This window comes from Macaca nemestrina, chromosome 7, assembly GCF_043159975.1.
Source record: "Macaca nemestrina isolate mMacNem1 chromosome 7, mMacNem.hap1, whole genome shotgun sequence".
In the NCBI taxonomy this organism is placed as follows: domain Eukaryota; kingdom Metazoa; phylum Chordata; class Mammalia; order Primates; family Cercopithecidae; genus Macaca; species Macaca nemestrina.
The window spans coordinates 123,871,734-123,892,899 of NC_092131.1; the positions used below are offsets into that span (position 1 = coordinate 123,871,734).

Below are 21,166 nucleotides of genomic sequence, written 5' to 3' on the forward strand. Positions count from 1 at the left end.
CAGTGCAGTTATAAAAATAACAAATGTTATGATTGATGAGCATATAGGATTATATATTATACTGCATATACTAAGACTTCGAGAGCTTTCCAGAGATAATATTTTCTGAAAGATATATGTTTGAACTTGAACTCAGGCTGGGGACGTCTGTTCAAGACCAGAAGTTTGCTTAAAAAAGAAATACTTTGTATATCCTCAAACTGAATTAGATAGAGTAGAAGACTTGAAGGAAATTGTGCTCAGGTATAGATTGATTGATTGATTGATTGATTGATTGATTGATTTCCATGGCACTGGTCACTGACATCAAACCTCTTTAACTGTAATAAATATGATAAACTAGAGAATAAGAGAGAGAGAGAGAGATGCTTTTTTCCCCTTGAGACTCCCTTGCCTTTGATTTTTTTTTGTTTTTGTTTTTTTAATGTATTTGAATGGAAATCAGAATGTGCTGCTTCTCAGAACTGGGGACCCATCTGAATCCTCCTAAGAATGTATACATTTTTCTTTTTAAATAAAAATTACTAAAAATTGCTTTTTTAAAATTTGCTTTTCTGTATTATTGTAATAAACACGCAGTGTAAACACTACAGAGAGTGCATGTTGCTGGAAGCCTTTGATATTTGTAATATGTGGCAGTGTGCCCCTGCTGAGGAGGGACAGCAGAGAATGACCCTCAGTTAACAGGGCTGTGGAGCGGACTCCAGGCCAGACTATTATGATCCATGAACTAGTATTAGAGACTTGAGTCTTCCACTGTCAGCCTCTCTATAGCATGAGGATAGCCCATTTGGGGGTGGTTTTACTTTTTGGTTTGATAACCCCTTAGAGTAGAAATACAATCATCACAGTATATAGAACTCTTGGCTAACTTTTTTTGATCAAAAAATTCTTCCTTGATCCATAACCACTTAATAAAGTTCTTTAGGAAAGGTCTTATTGCCTCAATAGCGGGTGTTAAATGAGGCCTGTTAAGAGAAAGCATAAAACTCAGACAACCGCCATTGAAGTGATGGTTTTGTTCTGACTAGGTCAGACCAGTGACTCTCTCAACCCTACCAGTGATCCATGAGTGCCAGTGTTGTGACCATCACAATGACATTCACTGAAAAGTTAGGAAAACCCACAGTTTACCTGGCCAATGTTACATCCCTCTCCTAACCTGTGAGATGTTGACACAAAGGGTGATGGGTGATGAAATAAGGTATTCTGGTCTCCATTATGAGTCTGTTGGCCTGCTCTATCAGTCTGGGCTACAAACCTCTACAGAAGTAAGTGAAAAATTATTTCATTGTTGTTCTGATGAGGTGCAAGGTTATAGTGGAAAGAGCAGGCTTTGGCATTACACAAACTTAGGTTTGCAAACATAACCCTGGGCTTTTTTTCTTTTTTAAATTCTTAGATCCTTAATCTACTTTGAAAGGTTAATGTGAGGACTAAAAATGGTACACAGAAAGTGCTCACCACAGCCTGGAATGTGTAGACAACCATGAGAAACGGTTACCACCATTATTATTGTCACTTAACATGGGGCAAGCCTTGCTAACAACTTTACTGTATGATCGTTTGTCCCTAACCAGTCACCTTCTAGTTAATCCTCCTGATACATCATAAACATGGTTATGAGAGTGTGAGTTTTAAATTGTTTTATTATCTTTCAGATCTGTAAGAGCAAAGCTAAAGAATCTCAGCAGTATTATCACAGCCTGGCTGTCCGGCAGAGTCTGGCTGTCCATTTTAACATTCAGCAGGACTGTGGTCATTTCCTTGCTGAAGTCCCTAACCGTCTGCTTCCCTGGGAGGATCCTGATGACCCTGAAAAGGAAGAGGATGACATGGAAGAGACTGAAGAAGAAGCCAAAGGAGAAACGGATGGGAAAAACCCAAAGCCCTGTTCTGAAGCAGCATCATCCCAGAAAGACAGCCAGGGAGTCATGAGCAAGAAGCAGAGGAGCCATGTTGTAGTCATCACCAGGGAAGTTCCATGTCTCACTGTGGCTGATTTTGTGCGAGACTCTCTAGCCCAGCATGGGAAAAGCCCTGATTTGTATGAGAGGCAGGTGTGTCTGCTGCTCTTACAGCTATGCTCTGGTCTTGAGCACCTCAAACCCTACCATGTCACTCACTGCGATCTACGCCTAGAGAACCTGCTACTTGTCCACTACCAGCCTGGGGGCACTGCCCAAGGCTTTGGGCCTGCGGAGCCCAGCCCCACCTCATCTTATCCCACTAGGCTTATAGTGAGCAACTTCTCTCAGGCCAAACAGAAGAGCCATCTGGTGGACCCCGAGATCCTCCGGGACCAGTCTCGCCTTGCCCCAGAGATCATAACAGCTACCCAGTATAAAAAGTGTGATGAGTTCCAGACAGGCATCCTTATCTATGAGATGCTGCACCTACCCAACCCCTTTGATGAGAACCCAGAGCTGAAGGAGAGGGAATACACACGAGCAGACCTGCCTCGCATCCCGCTCCGCTCCCCCTACTCCCGGGGTCTGCAGCAGCTGGCCAGCTGCCTCCTGAATCCCAACCCTTCTGAGCGGATCCTCATTTCAGACGCCAAAGGCATCCTCCAGTGTCTGCTCTGGGGCCCCCGCGAAGATCTCTTCCAGACTTTCACCGCCTGCCCTAGCCTAGTGCAGAGGAACACCCTGCTCCAAAACTGGCTAGACATCAAGCGAACACTGCTCATGATCAAGTTTGCTGAGAAGTCCCTGGACAGGGAAGGTGGGATCAGCCTTGAGGACTGGCTTTGTGCTCAGTATTTGGCTTTTGCCACTACAGACTCCCTCAGTTGTATTGTGAAAATTCTGCAGCACCGTTAATGTGTACCTGGATGCTGCTTTTACCACATCTTCACCTTCTTCATGTCACCCATGCACTTCCCCTTCCTAGTGCTCACTCCAAATTCAAGGAAAGAAGAAAGACAAACCTCTATCCCTGTCCATGAACAAGTAGGTCCATTCAGAAAGGTTATCCACTGCCCCAAATTGAATGAGAAGCTGAGTCTGTCTTAACTTTACAGAAATTCAGCTGCCCAAACTTGCAGTTGCCTTCCTTTGAAACACCTTCTATCCTAATAGAAGAAAATGCAGGTAAAAATGAAAATCCATATTCTTGAAGGGACAGCTTCTTTGGTATGAACTCAGTGAGCCAGTGAGCTGTGTCCATTTCCTCTATAATTCTGGATATCACCTATCTTTTTAGCACCGAGTATTTATTCTCACTAGCAGTAGACAGACTTAACCAGTCTCTACCATGACCCAGTAGACTCTGACAACAGACTCTTCCTTTAAGGTGTCAACAACTGACTTACTAGGCAGAACTGCCATCTTTAGCATCAGCCCAGTTTTGGTTACCAGGGACTATATCCTTTGTTCCAGGAGAGAGTAGAAAGAAAAGGAGAGATCCCATCCTTGGGTCATCAACCCATTTTCATTGCCATTATCTGTAAGTATGTGCACTGCATGGAGGACAGCCCTAATAGTCTCCCCTCTGCTGCCACTGCCTGATTCTCTACTCTGTCCCCACTTGCCAGTGATGTTTGGATTTATCAGCCACTTGTGGCCCATTACAGAGCTGACCCAAGGTGGTGTCACCAATGCCTCAGCAGGGTGGAGTGCAGTTCAGAGCTTATAAATAGCTGGCAGGGCATGAGGAGATGATTTTCTTGCATGTGCAATTCTCTAGGGGCCATCAGGGAACAGAGTTTAAAGTACCCTTTGATTACTGTCAGAACTGTCAGCATTTGCAGTTTTCCCCTGAGCAGTAATTGGCCAGCTCCCTTCTATCAGTAGCCAGTGTTAACTAGTTTAGCAAATGCTGTAAACAATTGCCCTGAATGAAATAGCTGTCGGTGGAGCTCTAAGATCTTACAGGGCACAGTGAGGTGGGCTGTTGGGATGGCCGTAGGCAGGGGAGGGGAAGAAGGCCACTGATGAGACTGCTGACCTCCTCAGAATGTTGACCTCCTTTAGAGAGACTGCCTCCCAGTTTAAGTGGCTCATTGCTCCTTCTGACTCTCTCTAAAATGGCTCTGGAGGACAGCTCACGGGAATTCTGATTGCTGAGGTGGGTGATTGAGAGCTGTTCACCATGTGTGCAGCCTGTGCTCCCCTCCTATGGATATATGTGCAATTTTTGTATGTATTTTTTTAGCTGTATATTACAGTGTTTATGTTGCAACTTCACCTGAAGCGAGTCTACAGAAACCTTCCCCCTTCTTCCCTTGGCACATATTTGCGCTAAGAGATGAGCGTTCCTTCCACTGGGGTGTGTGTGTGTGTGTGTGTGTGTGTGTGTGTGTGTATACACATGTGCACCTGTGCTTGTTTTATTCAAAACTGTGAGTATGTGTTTACTTTGACCTTGAAATCCCAAGAGTCACTCGAACAATGTGTGTGTACACTTGTGTGCCCATGTGTGCGTGCACACGCATGCTGGAAGTAGAGGCCACGCCTCTAGAGAAGCAACCTGTGGCAGGGTTGACAGACATGTTCTCTGTGCCTAGTGAGTGAGTGAGCCCTGAGGCCCCTCATCTACCAGTGCAGAGTTTCCTTAAAGCCAAGACTGATTGTGCAGTATTACTTACATAGCACATTAGTGGCCTTGGAAATTTCTAAACTTTTAACATTTTTAACAGCCTTTCATGTGATTCATGTATATGAAAGAGGATCAGGAAAGGAGAATAATGTATTTTATTGTGCTCTTATTATTTTTTTAAGTGATTGGAATATGTGAGGCTCTATATGGAGAATGTCCTTATCACCTGGCCAGCAATATAGGATTCACAGGGAGGAAGGCTGGTTAGCCCACAAAGAGTCTTGCCTCCTCTAGCCAGAGTGCAGGGCTCTGCTCCTAGGAATGGCCATGGAGTGGGCATGCTGCTGCAGGCCAGCAGTCCGCTCTTGGTATCCTCTGGCACAGCCACTCCTTGCCTTGAAGGTTGGTGTTTGGTTCATCTTAGCATAGACCATGTGCACATAACTCCTTGCCTGATTATGCACTGAAGTGGCAGCACACAGACCACTGACCATGTCAGCCAGCATATTCCCTTAACCTCCCCCACCTCCCACCTTGCAATGGCTTGCATATTGAGATATACCTTCTCAATGTCACGTTCGTGGTGCCTTGCCCATGTAAATTTGAATGTTGACTATTTAATAAGGTTACATATTTAATGCAGAATGTTCCCTGGTCCCTCTATTTGTTATGTCTCTACATATCTTTTTTTTTCTTTCTTTCTTGCTCTTTTTCTGTTATGATTTGGATCCAGTCTTTACTTTAACTCTATGGTATAATAAGCATGGACACCTCCAATACCATTATCTTACAGCACTGGTAAACCAAGCACCTCTTCACATCAGATGTTTTTAGTACTGTTTTTATGTTCAGATTTGTTAAGGGCAAAAGATGAATACAAACTAGCCAGAGAAGAGCCTCAGGCTTCCCAGAGACAGGTGGCTAGATTAATTTTTCTCTGGGTGATGGCCAAAGAATGTGAGGTAGAGAGGGAAGGGGGTGTTACAGGTTAGAGCAGAATAGAGAAAGAAACTATATTTCTAGGCAAAAAGTACTACATGAGTTGGTCTTCAGAATATTTTTCCAAAAAAATGAAATTCAGTCAGTTTAACATCACAAATATTTTTCGTTTTAATTGTGGTAGGAACTTTGAATTTGTTCATCAACTGGAAAGAAATCCTACCCTCTGTAGACACATATACACACACACATTTTATATATATACATATATATATGTTTGAATTGTGACTAGTATAGCACTTTACGTTTTCTCAAGTAACACGAAGTTATTGCCTTCAATATTGATTGGAAATTGTTTTCTATTGAAGTCTATACTATAGAGTTTTCCATTTATATTGAGAGTTTGAACAATTAAGCTCCTATTGGAACTTTTCCTTAAGCCACATGAGCATGAACAATCTCTGTGACACTTGGGTGCTAGAGAAACACAACAGTGGCTAAAGTAGCCAAGAGCAAGACTGAATGTATAGCAGAGTGCCTTGTTAGAGTGGTAACCTAGTCTTGGAAGCGATTCAGTGGATGTTTCACAAAGAGGACTAGAACTTCAAGAAGCCTCCTGTGCTGGCTGAGGTGAGCCCTTTTGGTATATGTACGCTACTGGGATGCCTAGAAGCCAATTCGTGAAGAATAACAGCAGGATGAGAAAAAGAGTAACTGTAACCTGTGGAACGACAACATAAGAATCACCAACCCCTAGGCTGAGCTAGAACTGGAAGCCAGGAATATGGCAATGAGTTTCAAGATTTGCCCTCAGAAGATGAACTGGGTGAGGTATGGGTTGGGGTGAGGGCACAAGCACTCATCCTATCTACCCTGCTGCTGTTGAGGAGCTAGAAGTAAAACATATTGGTTAGGATTTTAACAGTTGGAGTAGCCTCCCATTGTCAGATTAAGGGGGGGTCAATTTTGCTTCCAAACTCAGAATAAGTTTGTAAACATGGGAAAGTCTAAGCCAAGAGAGCTAAAGCTCTAGAAATACTCATGATATTTCTGGGAGTAAAACTACCGAAAATTATATCTTAAAAGTTTCTAGTAGTATAAAGTTCCCAGGCCAGGCGCAATGGCTCACGCCTGTAATCCAGCACTTTAGGAGGCCGAGGTGGGCGGATCACCTGAGGTCAGGAGATCAAGACCAGCCTGGCCAACATGGTGAAACCCCGTCTCTACTAAAAATACAAAAATTAGCTGGGCGTGATGGCGCGTGCCTGTAATCTCAGCTACTCGGGAGGCTGAGGCAAGAGAATCGCTTGAACCCAGGAGGTGGAGGTTGCAGTGAGCCGAGATTGCGCCATCACACTCCAGCCTGGGAGACAAGAGTGAGAGTTCATCTCAAAAAAAAAAAAAAGATTTCCAAGAAAGATCTTTGGGTCCTACTAAGCTTCTCAATTTTGAGTTACGAATACTTTGGTTCTGGGAAGTAACCTGACATTTGGTTTTGCTGGAATTAGGGTTTTCACTAGATTTCGCTGTAATTAGGATTTTCTCCTAGATTTTACCAGCAGTGATCTGAAAAAGTACAGGCTAGTCCCAGAAATAGAGATGGATTTAGGATACTACACTATATTTCAAATGATTCTAGATGTGTAAATATAGTATGAACATTCTTGGAGAGGGGTAAGAAAAACTGGACTTCCTGGGCCAACCCTGGCATGTTTTTCTTTCCCGTCACTAGTTAATAGGGATTGAAAATTCTGCTCCAGGCTAATGAGTGAACAGGATGGCTGCCCACAAAACCAGGTTATTAGTTTTACCTCATTGAAGCTCATATTCTCAAAGGCCCAAAGTGCTGTGCCGAGACAAATCCAAGTGCTGCTCCTGCCGAAGTGCGCACTGAAGTCCAGCTGTCCGTGCTTACAACAGTGCCGAAAGTGGGGATTCCATGGACCAAAAACGCTGCCGTAAGGGAGGCCAGAAGAGTTGTAGTGCAAGATCCTGGGAGAGATTATACCAAAGAAATCAAGCCTTTTTATCCGATGCTTCTAAGATGATGAGGGTGAGCTGTGACAGATGGCGTGGGAGGGGAGTTCACATACATTCCATGTCAAGGCATTTAGCTGATAAATCCATCCTCAGAAAAGCACCTTTTTAAAAAGTCCATTTTGTGTATTAGAAGAAGATGATGATGATGATAATGAAAGCCCTGGCAGATACGAAGTTCCTCAGTATTTCAGGAGAAGGAATTCTTCCATCTCCCCTTGACATGACTGTGGCTATTATCCAAACCTCAGCTTGAGAACATAATATCAATATAATACTGAGAACGGAGGATTTTTTTTAAGGGATATGGTAGTTAATAGGTTTGTTTAAAGAACTCTTGGGAAACTTCTTAACAAATTGTAATTGTTTTTATAAACCTTCCTACAGAGTTGTTTACCATTCATCATCACCATCATTTAATATCTATAAGTGCCCAGAATGTACAAGGTGCTATACAGCTGTTAAACACCCCTTCCCTGCAACTGTTTAAAATTAGAATAGATTTTTGCATCACCCATTGCTAGAAGCTTTCCCCACCTAGGTGGGCTGCGAGGGCCTGCATTCCCAACATCCCATTACATGTTTCCCACTCCAGAAAGTCTCCAGGTTTATTCCAGCTTTTTATCTTGATGTGTCCCATCCACCCCCATGGTTTGGTTGGTTTTGTTTTGTTTGTTTTTTTAATCAAGAAAGTTTCAGGGAATCAAAAGAGGTCGGAAATTTTTTAACCTAGCAGAAGTACAGAGTCATATATTTTGCTACGAATATTGTTGTAGTACAGAAAACCCACTTTGCCTGTTAGTGTGTGGATAGTATGTGTGTGTCCGCACTCGTGATAACTTGAATGTTGAACCAGACATAGGGTTCGTTTTTGAAAGGTTAAACCACACCGCTTCAGGAACTTGCTCCAAATACGACTTGGTTATCCCTTCCTTTACCAGTTAGAGCTAAAGAGTGTGATGTGTGAACACACTGGGTTGGGATTTTCTGTCGAGGATATGCAGGGCATTTTGGCATGAGGCAAATACAGAAGCAAGATTTCATCCTACTTAGTGATTTGAATCATGACAGTCCTCATTCCAATCTCTCTTTAATTCTCTCTGGCCCTGCCCACACTCTATATTTGAAAATCTTGTTTTTGCTCTTTCCAGAGCTTCACCCCTCTACTTACATATTGTAAAGTTGTATAAATCTATCATTGAAAGGTCCCCTCTGCCACCAGTGGCGCCACCCTTTGGTTTGCTGTGGTACTTTGCTGTGTACTCTGTGGCATCATGTTACTGTGTAAATAAATTCATTTTAATACACACTAAAAAACAGACAAATGCTTGTCCTTTCGGCGACTCTTCCACACTGACATGCTGAGGAGGGTTTGGTTGCAGACATGGTTATGTCTTGTCCCCCCAGGGTAGGTGCCCTGTCCATAATGCAGGAAATGATGGCTTTCAGCCACTGTGCCTTCTGCACTCTGGGTCCTCATCCCTTGCTGACGTGGATTATATTTCTCTTTATTCCTTGTCTAATCTGAGGAAATCAGGCCCCAAAGAGAAAGCAAAGGCATTCTGCTTTTCTCAGACCTCAGGAGGCTGCAGGTTTGCTGTGTGAGATCGCCCCCTGGTGAGCAGTCACCTGCAGGCTTCCTGGGTTTGTACTGCATGTTGAGAGGCTTGGTTAGATGGCTCTGGCTGACCCTCTCCGTGGAAATCAGAGCTGTTCAGGTAATGTGAGCGGGGGCAGGGCATCATCTGCAAGATTCACATGCCTTTGACACACAGTGATACACAGGGGCCTCACAAAGGCAGACAAGCTAATGTGTGGACACTTCAGCAGCACAGAGGAGGCTGCCTGGCTTAAGCAGGAAGAGTCAGCAGTGGTAGCAACAACTGCCGCATTATTAGAGGAGAATAGATGAAAAGGCAAACATGTAGATTCTAAATTTAGAGCAGATTTTAGAGCACCAAACCCTTTACAGTGGACACTGTCTTTTCCACTAGCAAGCACTCTGGAATTTGCAGATGCTGTTTTTAAGGCATATCCCAGAAGAGTGGCTGCCAGACTTGAGGTTTATGTTGCTGAGGAGCAACATAACAGAACCCATGTTGGTGTGGACCCAGAAGCTCCCTGTGTGTTGCCTGGGCCCAGGAGGAAGGGTCAACGGCAAGACTGACTAGACAATCCCCAGGGACACAGGCCCTGCCTGCTGCAGCTGTGTAGCCTGCTTGCTGGAGAAGAGCCTAGGGAACTTCCCTTCTAGTTGTCAGCTCAACACACTGGCTTCTGGGGGAAAGGAAGCAAAGAAAAAAGTAGGCAGTTGGGGTTGGGAGGTCACATAAACAGAACGCCCCAGGACCAGGCTGCTGTGTGAAACTCTGCTGGCCTGAGTGGTCACCTTGTGTGCCAGGCCAGATCTCACTAACGCAGGACTCCATAACAATTGCTTTAGTACTGACTGAGTGATTACATTAAATATTAAAAGCTAAAGGGGCCAGTGCCCTTATACAAAGGCTGAAATGTAACAAAAGCCCCACTGGGAGTTTTGCCTAGACCTTTCCTGGGCCTTGAAGCATGACAAAATAACAAAGGAATTCTTAACAGGACCTGTTTAGGATTAAACAAGTTTATTGGGGGTCTGAAGGAACTCCCCACACCTCCGTGATTTAGCAGGAGACAAGATAAGGGTAATCACCCCAGCACTTGGACCCATTTAGATTAAGTAAACTTACCGAGGCTCCAGAGGAAGGTCTTCAAGACTCAGACCTGGCCGGGCGCGGTGGCTCAAGCCTGTAATCCCAGCACTTTGGGAGGCCGAGACAGGCGGATCACAAGGTCAGGAGATGGAGACCATCCTGGCTAACATGGTGAAACGCCGTCTCTACTAAAAATACAAAAAACTAGGCGGGCGAGGTGGCGGGCGCCTGTAGTCCCAGCTACGTGGGAGGCCGAGGCAGGAGAATGGCGTGAATCTGGGAGGCGGAGCTTGCAGTGAGCTGAGATCCGGCCACTGCACTCTAGCCTGGGTGACAAAGCGAGACTCCGTCTCAAAAAAAAAAAAAAAAAAAAAAAAAAAGACTCAGACCTTAGTTATACACTAAAAGAAGTTGGCTGGGTGTGGTGGCTCACACCTGTAATCCCAGCACTTTGGGAGGCCAAGGCGGGGGAATCACGAGGTCAGAGACGGAGACCATCCTGACTAACACGGTGGAACGCCGTCTCTACTAAAAATACAAAAAATTAACTGGGCGTGTTGGCAGGCACCTGTAGTCCCAGCTACTCGGGAGGCTGGGGCAGGAGAATGGCATGAACCCAGGAGGTGGAGTTTGCAGTGAGCCGAGATCACGCCACTGCACTCCAACCTGGGCGACCGAGCGAGACTCCGTCTCAAAAATAAATAAATAAGGCCGGGCGCGGTGGCTCAAGCCTGTAATCCCAGCACTTTGGGAGGCCGAGGCGGGCGGATCACAAGGTCAGGAGATCGAGACCACAGTGAAACCCCGTCTCTACTAAAAAAAATACAAAAAATTAGCCGGGCGCGGTGGCGGGCGCCTGTAGTCCCAGCTACTCAGGAGGCTGAGGCAGGAGAATGGCGGGAACCCGGGAGGCGGAGCTTGCAGTGAGCCGAGATCGCGCCACTGCACTCCAGCCTGGGCAACAGCGTGAGACTCCGTCTCAAATAAATAAATAAATAAATAGTCACTTATGTCTTTAGATTAATGAACACTTACACGTAGACATATAGCTTAGAAGGTATATAAGATCTGGGAAACGGTAATTTTGAGTTGACCTGGCGATAACTTCCAGGCCTTCTCCCTGTAACTGGTTACAGAAATAAAAATCCCTTCTCTCCCAGTTCATCTGCATCTCGTTATTGGGCTGCAAGAATAAGAAGCCTGACTCCCAGTTTGGTCCAGGAACACCTGGAGCCCTGAAAGGATACAGGCCAGTGGATGGTGGGACCAGTTCAGGATTACCCAAGCCAGACTCTAGGTGAGGTGGAACAAGGCCAGAAAAAAACACTGAGTTTCTATTCTGCAGTGGGATTACTTTGTCCTTTGGTGTAACTGGAGAGCCTGGAGGTAAATTATCCTATTCCCCTTCCCCATTACGTCACCCAGCATGGGATTCATTCCTGAAGATTCCATTAGTGGTCCTCAGTGACACCATCCTGTCTGACTCTGGGTTGTCCAGAGGCAATGGGCCACCGACATTGGGATGGGGCCTGTGGCAGCTCCATGCCTGCAGGGTGTTGTCTTTCAACCTAAGCCACAGAGAATCTTGATTTCTTTCCTGCCTGGAGAGAATTGGTGTGGGGAACTCTCCTTTGCCTGGGGTTGTAAGTGTGTACCTTCTGCTCCAGGAGCTCTTTGCCTCCTCTCCAAGGCCTAGAAAATTACGCTTCCTTTTAAGTGAGCTCGCACTCTGTTCTACAAGGGAAGGAACTTCATTAGTGCCATAGGAGCCAAGAACTGCAGTTGGCAGATCACAAGTTGTTGTTAAGAGCAGCTCAAGGCAATTACAGCTGAAACTTAAAAATTGGATTTCACACTGGGCGGGGGGTGGGGGGGTGGGTAGGAGGGAATTTGTTGCCAAGATCCAGTTCTCTGAAATTTGCAAACCTCTAAAAGGAAATAGGCTTTTTGGACACAAACTGACTTCCTTGAGATCCCAGATAAACCTCTGTACAGGTATGTGCGCACACACACACACACACACACACACACACCCCAATTAATGGCTCCCTTGCTGTCTGGGAAGTACATGGAAGCAACCAGAAAGCTAAGTGATAATGCTGTGAGGGCTTCTGAGGAATCTGCAATTATGAGGACCAGGGTCCTCTAGAGAAGTAACTCTCATACAGGAAGTGGAGGGTATAGGGACTCGGGTTTTCCCCACCAGGACCACCCATTGCTCACCAGCCCACACTTGAGCTGGAGTCAAAGATAGAGCAAACACCTCCAAGCCTATGGTTCATCTTTGCCCTGGGATGGGGGATGGGAAGCAAAATGTACCTCAGGTAAAGAGAATGTGGAGGGATAAAGTCCCCAGGCCCCCCAGGGAGGGGCAAAGTTGAATGCCTTGAGGAGCTGAGATGCTCCTCTTCCAGGGTAAAGGAGTCTGTGTCTAGAAAGCCAGCCTGGGGGTGCTTTCCCACGAACTAGCTTAACAGCTTAATTTTATCTTCACAATCCGGTGAGCTGGTTTCTAGAATTATCCCCATTTTACCCATGTGAAAACAAGCCAGAGAGGGTTTGTTTGCCCCAGATCCTTAGTCAGGGAACTATGATTTGTCCTCCAGCAGCCTAACTCCACCTCCCAGCTTCCTGGAGTGAGGGACAGTCCTCCCTCACTCTCTGGCTGTCACCCCAGTATCAGTGGCTTCTTGGTGTCCAGAGAAGAAAATCCAATTGCTGAGTCTATGTCCTCCACCTCTCATGCTTATTGCTGACCAGACATTGCAGCAGCCCTACTCTCCAGGCTGGCCTGGGAAACATGCGTTGAAATTCTCTGCGTCCGCGTCGTTCCTGTTCTTTTTCTCCCTGTTCTTCAGGGCCCCATTCAGCCAAGAAGCTTTTGGGATGATATCCATCTGAAATCACCAACTCACTGCCCAGCTTCAGCTCCTAGCCTGGTGTATGTGTGTGTCTGTGTGTGTGCACGTCCCTTCTTGTGAGCTCCTCCAGGGAGGCCATGGCTTTAGCTGCTCTGCCTGCTGTCCTTGGTGTCTGACTCAACTAGCAGGAAGAGAGGAGGAAGAGAACCGCCCCTCGCCGCTCCACTAGGCCAGGCCCTGGTCCAGGCTTTCCCACACGTTACCTCATTTGATCTCTACTACAGCCATTTTACAGAAGAGGAAACTCAGAGTGGGTAAGAAACTTGCCCAAAGCTGCATAGCTGGTAAGTGGCAGAGCTGAGATTCAAACCTAGGCCTGAAGCCAGTTGTCCCCACCACCATACAAGTCTTTGTCTATTGGCTTGTTTTTGTGCCAGTGGATAGGCCCAGGCCTATGGGTGTTTGCTCCAACTGTGACAGACTGGGGTAGCCAAGGAGTGCTTCCTGATGCGGGCAGAGAGTATGAGTGAGAAGAGAGGGTTGGCTAGGCTGAGCAGTCAGATCTGTAGCTTACCTGTAGGGCCAGCACCTTTCCCTGTCAGACCTTCACTGAGCTCCTGTAGGATGAAAAGTAAATAACCAAGAAAAAGATTTCAACACATACAACAGATATAGGGTTAAAATTCTGAGTTATAAAGAGGTGATACAAATCATTAGGAACATAAAACACTAATAGATGAGAACAGAGAAGTCATGGACAAACCCAAATGTTTAACCTTTCTAGAAACAAGAGAAAAATCCTAAGATGGCATATCTAAAAAAATTTTAACAGCTTTTTCTGATTGATTATAAAAATAATACCTGTTTACAGTAGAAAATGTGGAAGGTAAAATTGACCCACTAGGTCACCATCTAGAAATGACCACCATTAACATTTACTATATATCCTGCAACTGTTGTTTACTCTGCCTTTTTCTTTTTAAATTAAGATCATATTGTTGGCATCTCATTTTCCACCTATCAAATTAACAAAGCTTTTTTTAAAGCTTATACTCCATGTTGGTGACAGTGTATACAGTTCAGTCAATGTTGGTGCAATTGAATTCGATGGAAAGGGGCTTGATTCATCCTGTCCTGGGGTGTCGGGCAAGGGCTGACCCCAGTAGTCAGTGTGGTGGTGGGTAATAGAGATTTCAGATCTCCAAGGTCAAAGTGACAGAGTCACCAGGGAACTTTTCAAAAGGAAAGACCACCCAAGTCCAGTGACTCCGAGACCCCCTCCTCCCCAGGGTCCTTCAGCTATCCTGAGCTTGTAAGGGGCCTCTCTGCCTGAATCCAGATTTAGCTCCAGGTTCCACCTCTGACAAACTGTGTCCTCAGCCACTCTCTGAGCCTTGGTTTTGAAGGGGATTCCTACCTCAGAGGGTCATTGTCAGGATTAAAGGACACAGTCCAGCAAGTGTGTTTAGTCCACTGCCAGGCAATAGTAAGTGCTCAAATGTTGTTAGATCAAAAAGGCAAACTCTGAGTGAATATTTACTTTCTGTTTTTATAACCAAGGACTCATCAGGGGATCTCTGCTGAACAAAGGCACTGTGAATTCAAATCTCGGCCTCGTAAGAGTCAGAAAACTGCTTGCAGCTTTTGAGTGGCAATTTCTCCAGCTTTCCAAATATCTCCTGGCTGAATTTCAGAAAGCCTGGTTAACAGTCATTTCTCTGAACACCTCCTACCTGCCCAAGGCGACATAGCACATCAGAGGCAGAAATGGGTCCACGCCTCTGAATCCAAGCCTGCCTTCCTCCCTACACAACCTGGACCCTTTACTGGGGGAGAGTCAGGCACAGTGGTAAACTGACGAGGGGCAGGGCTGCAATGGGAAGTCGGGGGTGAGAATGAAAGCAGTTGTCGGGAGCCCCTCCAGCTCTGGGCCAGTGTGCTGTTTAGAGGGTGTCTGTGTCCAGAAGCACCTCCTCCCTCCCTCAGGAAGGGGCTGGCCCAGGCCCTCACCCTTCCTCGGAGCCCACTGCCCACATCAGAGCCCTCATTTCAGCTCGCCTTATGACACTGCCTTGCATAACAAATGCTTCAGTTGAATGTACTTTATTTTGGGGAAAGTCATTAAACTCTTTTTGTGGAAACATTTTAATTGAATTAGATTGTTTTGTGATTGTAATAAATGTTAATTAATTGAGTGGGCTGAGTGTCCTTGGATGTAGCTGGCTTCTCTCAGTTTAATTAGGAGGTGAATGTGGACTTATTTCTTTTTGCTATGAGTCTGTGGCTTAAATTTATCTTTTCAGCTAATAAAGTGATCAGGCGAATGCAAGGAGCAGATTATTTCTTATATCTGAAATTTAATAGTCTGCTTCGCTCACAGAGCCAAGTGGCAGCCTCTGCTTGGCATCACTGGGGCGTGACCCAGTTCTCCATCTTGGCTTAATAAGGTTTCTCCATTTCTCTTGGGAAAAGAAGTTTTAAGTTCTACAAACATGCCTTTATCTCAAGGATACTAGTCACCTTGGGGAATGATGCTGTTGGTTCCCACAGGTGTGGCTGACCTGAGAGGCATGTGGTCTGCAAGGCAACCAAGACTCCCGAGCTTTTCGTCCATCCCTGGAGCAGGCAGGCAGGACTTGGGCAGGTACTGAGTCTCAGAACAGCCAACAGACCCTGGCAGCTTCCTCATTGTAGAGATGCTGCAGCCGCAGCCCAGAGAGAGAGAGGGCATGCCCAAGGCCGCACAGTGTGGCCCTGGGACAGTAACACCTACATCCCCCAGCATCTCTGACTAGTAACAAATTCAGTTTGGGTCAGCCAGCACTGACATGAGCCAGACTCTTGGCTATGTGAGAGGGTAGAGATAGGTCCAAGGTCCTCAAGGAGGTTGCAAAATAGTGACAGCCATGTTGTGTAAACCGGAAAAAACAGAGGGATCCATACAACATAGAAGACAGTGTGAGGGGCCAGGCATGTTACCTTGACTTGTGGATAGGAAGGGCAGTCTGGGTAGCCTTCTGAGAGGGGATGAGTCTGCACTAAGTTTTGAAGGATGAATAGGAGTTCCCCAGGAGGACAAAGTGTGAAGAACGTTATTCCAGACAGAGACAACAGTATATGCAAAGCCAAGTTCATTCTGGCACATCCTGGCAAACATGTAAGAGCCACAGGAAGCCCTCAGCAGAGGCAGGACATGCTCAGATTTGCACTGTAGGAACAATGTCTCAGGCTGTAGAAGTGGAGGAGAGACCAGAGTGGGAAATGAGGGATAGAAAGAACCAGGGGAGAGAGGCTGGGCGCCCAGCCCAGCTCACTGCCATGGAGATGGAAGAGCAGGGGCAGACTCTAGAAATATTTAGGAGGTAGAATCAACAGTTCCCAGCTTCCCAGAGGGTCAGGCCTCCAGAGGAGGCCCCAAGAGGGAGAAGGTGAGGATGAAGGAAGGGTGATGTCCTCTCTCTTAGACAGGTTCTTTGGCAACTAAATGGCTTGTGTTCCCCTGAATGGTGCTGCGAGGTGACAAGACTTGCAATAGCAGTGACAGCTCACACTGAGCCGCTTCCTTAGGCCAGATACCATTACATGTGACGCGTGAACTTTATCTTCAGGACAACCCTGCAAGGGGGCTTCTTTTCCTACTCCGTTTCACCAGTGAGGAACCCTGGGCATGGAGATAGTTAATGCCCAAGATCACTACGCTGAGGAAGTAGCAGAGTGGTAGCTCTCCCAGGCTAGCCAGGGTCTCTCTGATCTACCCCAAATTTATGTGTGCTCCACATTCAAATAGGGCTTGCTTGACTCTTTACCCCAAATTATCCATTGTAACAGGTAACGAGAGTCTAGGTTTTCTTTTGAAAAATCAAAAGGCTTTCCAGCACCAAACGTCATTCCCCAGGAGCACAGGGGCCTTGGTCCTTGGTAGCTTATCCCGTCCTCATTCATGCCCAGGTCCCCTGCTGTCTGGTGGGAGGAGGCAAGGAGTCCAGGCTGGGCTGCTTTTTTGCAGACCCCACAGTATAGCAAGAAGGGCCTGGTTCCAACTCACTGACTCCCCGTGTGATCCTGGGCAAGTCCCTTCCCTCTCCAGGCCTCAGGAACTGACCAGGTCTGCATCAGCCCCTGCCAGGGCTGCCATGGAGTCTCCAGGGAGCCACATGTGTAGGACTTCAGGCACATGGTAGTTGATGGCTATTGTGATTAAGGCTGCCTGGGCCTTGATCCTGGTTCTCTTGAGGCCAAGGGGATTTGAGGACACAAGACACAGAAAAGTGTCTTCACAGGGGCAGCCACTAATCCCAGAAATTGACCCCCAGGCCCTGCCACCCAGGAATCAAGCTCACTGCTTGTAGAGCCTCTTTCTTCAGTAGGCCCCCTTTCTCTGCAAACCCCTAGTTTGCTGGGAACCCCAGAGGCACATCCTTTCCCATCCACATGCCTCCACTATCTCTGCCTGGCAGGACTATAGTCACCCTTCAAGGCCTCAGTCTAGCCCACCTCCTCCCCAACCCCATCAGACTTCTCCCCACCCCCTGCCCTTTGGGTGCTTCCTGTGGGTATCTGGCCCCACTCTGCCCTTCTCTGCCACTGGGCACTTTTCTGATGCTGGAGAGTTCCCAGAGCAGGCTCATGCCTCTGACTCACCCAGAGCCTGCCAGAGCCCTCCCCTGGGTAGCTCCAGCTGAAGACTGTGGATGGCTAGAGAAGGGAAGAAACTCACCCTCCCTACCGCATGTGCGTGCGCGCACACACACACACACACACACACACATCTGGTCCCTCTCCCATTTTGTGACCACAACTGGCCTTCTCTCTAGCTCTGCCCTGTCTGGCTCTGGGACCTCTCCCCCACTCTGCCCTACCCTTCATCAGGCTGTTCCGGATGCTCCTCCAGCCCCCGGGACATTCTCTCCCCACCCTTCTCACCGGAACATACCCTGACTTTGGGGCAGAGGCTGGCACTAGGCAAGCTGTCACTACACACCACAGTGGCCCTGTCTCTGGGAAAATAAATGGAACATGGTTTGGGAGCTTGTCATGTGCTGGCTCCAGGAGACTCCCACAAAAAAAAAAAAAAAAAAAAAAACAAACGTGGAGGAAGCAAACCAAGATCCTTCTCAAGGAAGCCAGGAAAGTAGCCCTGAAAGCAGGATTAAGAAGCTTTTCCCTCTTCTCCCTGCTGCTAGAAGGCAAACAGCAGTGGGGTTAACTGGTTCCCAATTGATAGGCTTCCTGTCACCCTTCCCCCTCCTTCTCCTGCGGGACAGACCAGCTGTTGGGGCCAGATTAATGGCCACAATTAAAAGCAAAATGCCCTTGCTGTGGCCCACTGTCCTCCCACACCTGTAAGCCTGGAGGCTGCGCTCTAAGCCCCGGGAATGGGAGATTTGTAATGAAATCAGACAGGCCTCTTAACCGCTGATGGTATCAGGGCCCAGGGGAGATGCAGACTTATTTCCTAATCTCCCGTGGAGCATCTGTCAGCCCCACTACACAGCAATGTCATTCCTGTGTGCAGCAAAGACCTTTCATGGGGCAGAGTGTCAACTGCCTACCTGGCTGCCCACCCGCCCCCCGAAGCTCCCCAAAGCCACTTCCCCTTTCCTGGACTCAGGCTGCACAGGCATTCACAAATGCTCACACCCCGCACACTCATATCCTCTCATCCATACACAATCATTCTGATTCATTCATAAATTGCCTGCTGTGCCCCAATTGCATTGACAGACAAAAGAGAAAAATAAGAACATCTCTTTAGCAGTGTTGGAAAACAGAAAAGGGTATCATTGCTAAAGCAGTCATTTTGCCTAGAAGCAGAGAAGCGGATGAGAACAAGCAAAATGAGAGGCCCATTGATGCTGCACAGCTAGACAAGTCGGGGGGCTGCTTTCCCTGCCTGAGCCCAGGGAGCTCCCCAACTCCGGGCAGCAGAGCTAAGCAAAGGGGCTGCAGGAGGCCTCAGGAGCTGTTTCCATCCCGGCCTTTGTCCCAGGCTTTACTGGATTAGAACCGTGTGCTGAGTCTGCGAGGGGTTTGGGCAGTCTGCATGGGACAAAGGGTATAGGACTCCACAATCCCCATGGAGGGAAAGCAGGGGAGGGTCTTGACCCAGTAGTGGCAGCTTTTACCATAGCCTGCTGCTACTGCCGTCACAGCCTGGTCCCTACGAAGACACCCTGAGGTACCATCAGCAGTGGCAGGTGAAGGGAAGCAGGTGGCATGGCCGGGACTCCGCTGAAGCAGCGCGTGGAGACCTGGCACTCCCCCACCCCACCCCTCAGCCCCAGCCTCAGCGCCAGCCACACTCCCTGACATCTCAGACTTGAGGCACAAGGGATCCTAAGGCTCCTGTCCTCACCCCGGCCATTCGCCCCCAGTTCATGCACTTAGAAAGCGAACACTTCCTGCCCACATCCCTTCAAGAAGGGTTCAATTACATCAGGAAACCCTGTGTGCTACAGCCCCCTTCTTGACATTCGTAATATGTCTTAGCTTGTGAAGGGCTCTAAGAAATCTTGCAGCATCTTTTATTGTATAATTTACATTCCATGCCATTACAGATCTTAAGCATTCAGTAGAATGAATTTTGACAAAAGATTACACCCGTATAACCCACACTCACATCAATATGTAGAACATTTCATCACTCCAGAAATTCCCCATGTCCACCCCACAGGCAATCATGTTATGCCTTCTATAATGATAGATTCATGTTGCCTGTTCTGAAGCTTCACAGAAATGGATTCTCACAAAACATGTGCCCCTTCGGGTCTGGCTTCTTTCACTCACCGTAGTGTCTGTGCAATGCCTCCATGTTGCTATGTGTCAGTAGTTACTTTTCATTGTTGAGCATATTTTCTGGTAAGATTATACTTATTGCAATTTGTGTATCTATTTTCCTACTGGTAAATATTTAATTTTTTCGAGTTTTTACTGTGAGCAAAGCTGCTGTGAACACTTGTGTGCTAGTCTTGTTGTAAACAGATGTTTCATTTTTTTCCTAGGCAGGTGTACCTAGAAATGGAATTTGCAAGTGTGTGCACACTGCTGAACTGTTTTCCAAAGCAATGTATGGGAGTTACTGTTGCTCCACATCCTCGCCATTATTTCATATTGCTTCTTTAGGAACTTTAAAAAAAATTGGTTTAACTTAGCATTTCCCACACTAATTGAGCCACTGAACTTCTAAATCTTTTTATTTAGTATTTCCCTATTTATTTAGAGATGGAGCTTCACTGTGTTGCCCAGGCTGGCCTCAAACTCTTGGGCTGACGACACTGTGCCTCCAGAGTTGCTGGGACTACAGGTGCACACCAGCACGCCCAGCTGTACTTTTAAAATATAATCCCTTTTAACATATAATGGAACAAATATTTTGTAAAATTTATTTTGGAGAATGAAGATCTAGATCTTTATTTGTAAGTAGGAGAAACAAAAACATTAGCTATTACAATGAATCACCAGATCAATGAGAAGGGGAAGCTCAAAAGAGAGGGCAAGGCTGAGAAAGCTGAAGAAATGGCCTCCCGTGAAAAGGAATGAGTACAATCAATTAGACTAACTGTGAGGTTCGAGAGGATGTCACACAGGTAAAACTTGACGGAGCAGGCTGCAATGAAAGAGAAAGAGAATTTGGAAATGACCAACATGGCTGTCAAAGTGAAAAACTTGAGATTTAATGAACTACAGAATAAGCTCTGCCCCAAAGTAGTGATACTTGTGATTAAAGACAGTGGAGTGAAGGCGTCTCCACCCCTTTCTTCTCTATGAAACCAAGTAAAACCTTAACAAGAATGAGAAATAGGAGAGAAATTCTCTTTTGCATGAAACTTGGACACTCATAACACCAAAACATAATGTATCGATACTATAACAATTGGTTACTATCCGAGTCTTTCCAGATAGTATAGTATCTGGAGAGGATTCTGAAAGACCATACACCCCTAGAGACCAGGAAGGATAAAACCAAAGGCCCCTCTGTTGGAACAGCAAAGGTAGAGTGTTTGGATGGGCTTCTGCACTTTCCTGAATGCTGCTTGGCCGTGTGGCATGGCTGAGCGCTGAAAACGGGAAGGCGTAAGTTGCCATCCTTGCAGGAAGCTG

General features: G+C 46.6%; 1 protein-coding gene across 32 annotated transcripts in view; it reads left to right on the top strand.

Annotated features, from left to right (window-relative positions):
- The window catches only part of LOC105491024 (pseudopodium enriched atypical kinase 1), a 305,249-nt gene extending 296,414 nt beyond the window's left edge, over positions 1 to 8,835 (top strand). For 31 of the 32 annotated variants that reach the window (XM_011757117.2, XM_071100876.1, XM_071100878.1 and 28 more), the window contains one exon: positions 1,662 to 8,835. In XM_011757117.2, coding sequence (XP_011755419.2) covers positions 1,662 to 2,825 — 1,164 coding nt within the window. In that variant the 3' untranslated portion in view covers positions 2,826 to 8,835. The remainder of the gene's footprint in view (positions 1 to 1,661) is intronic. The other variant, XR_011626305.1, reaches the window with a different exon arrangement.
- The last annotated feature ends 12,331 nt before the right edge of the window (positions 8,836 to 21,166 follow it).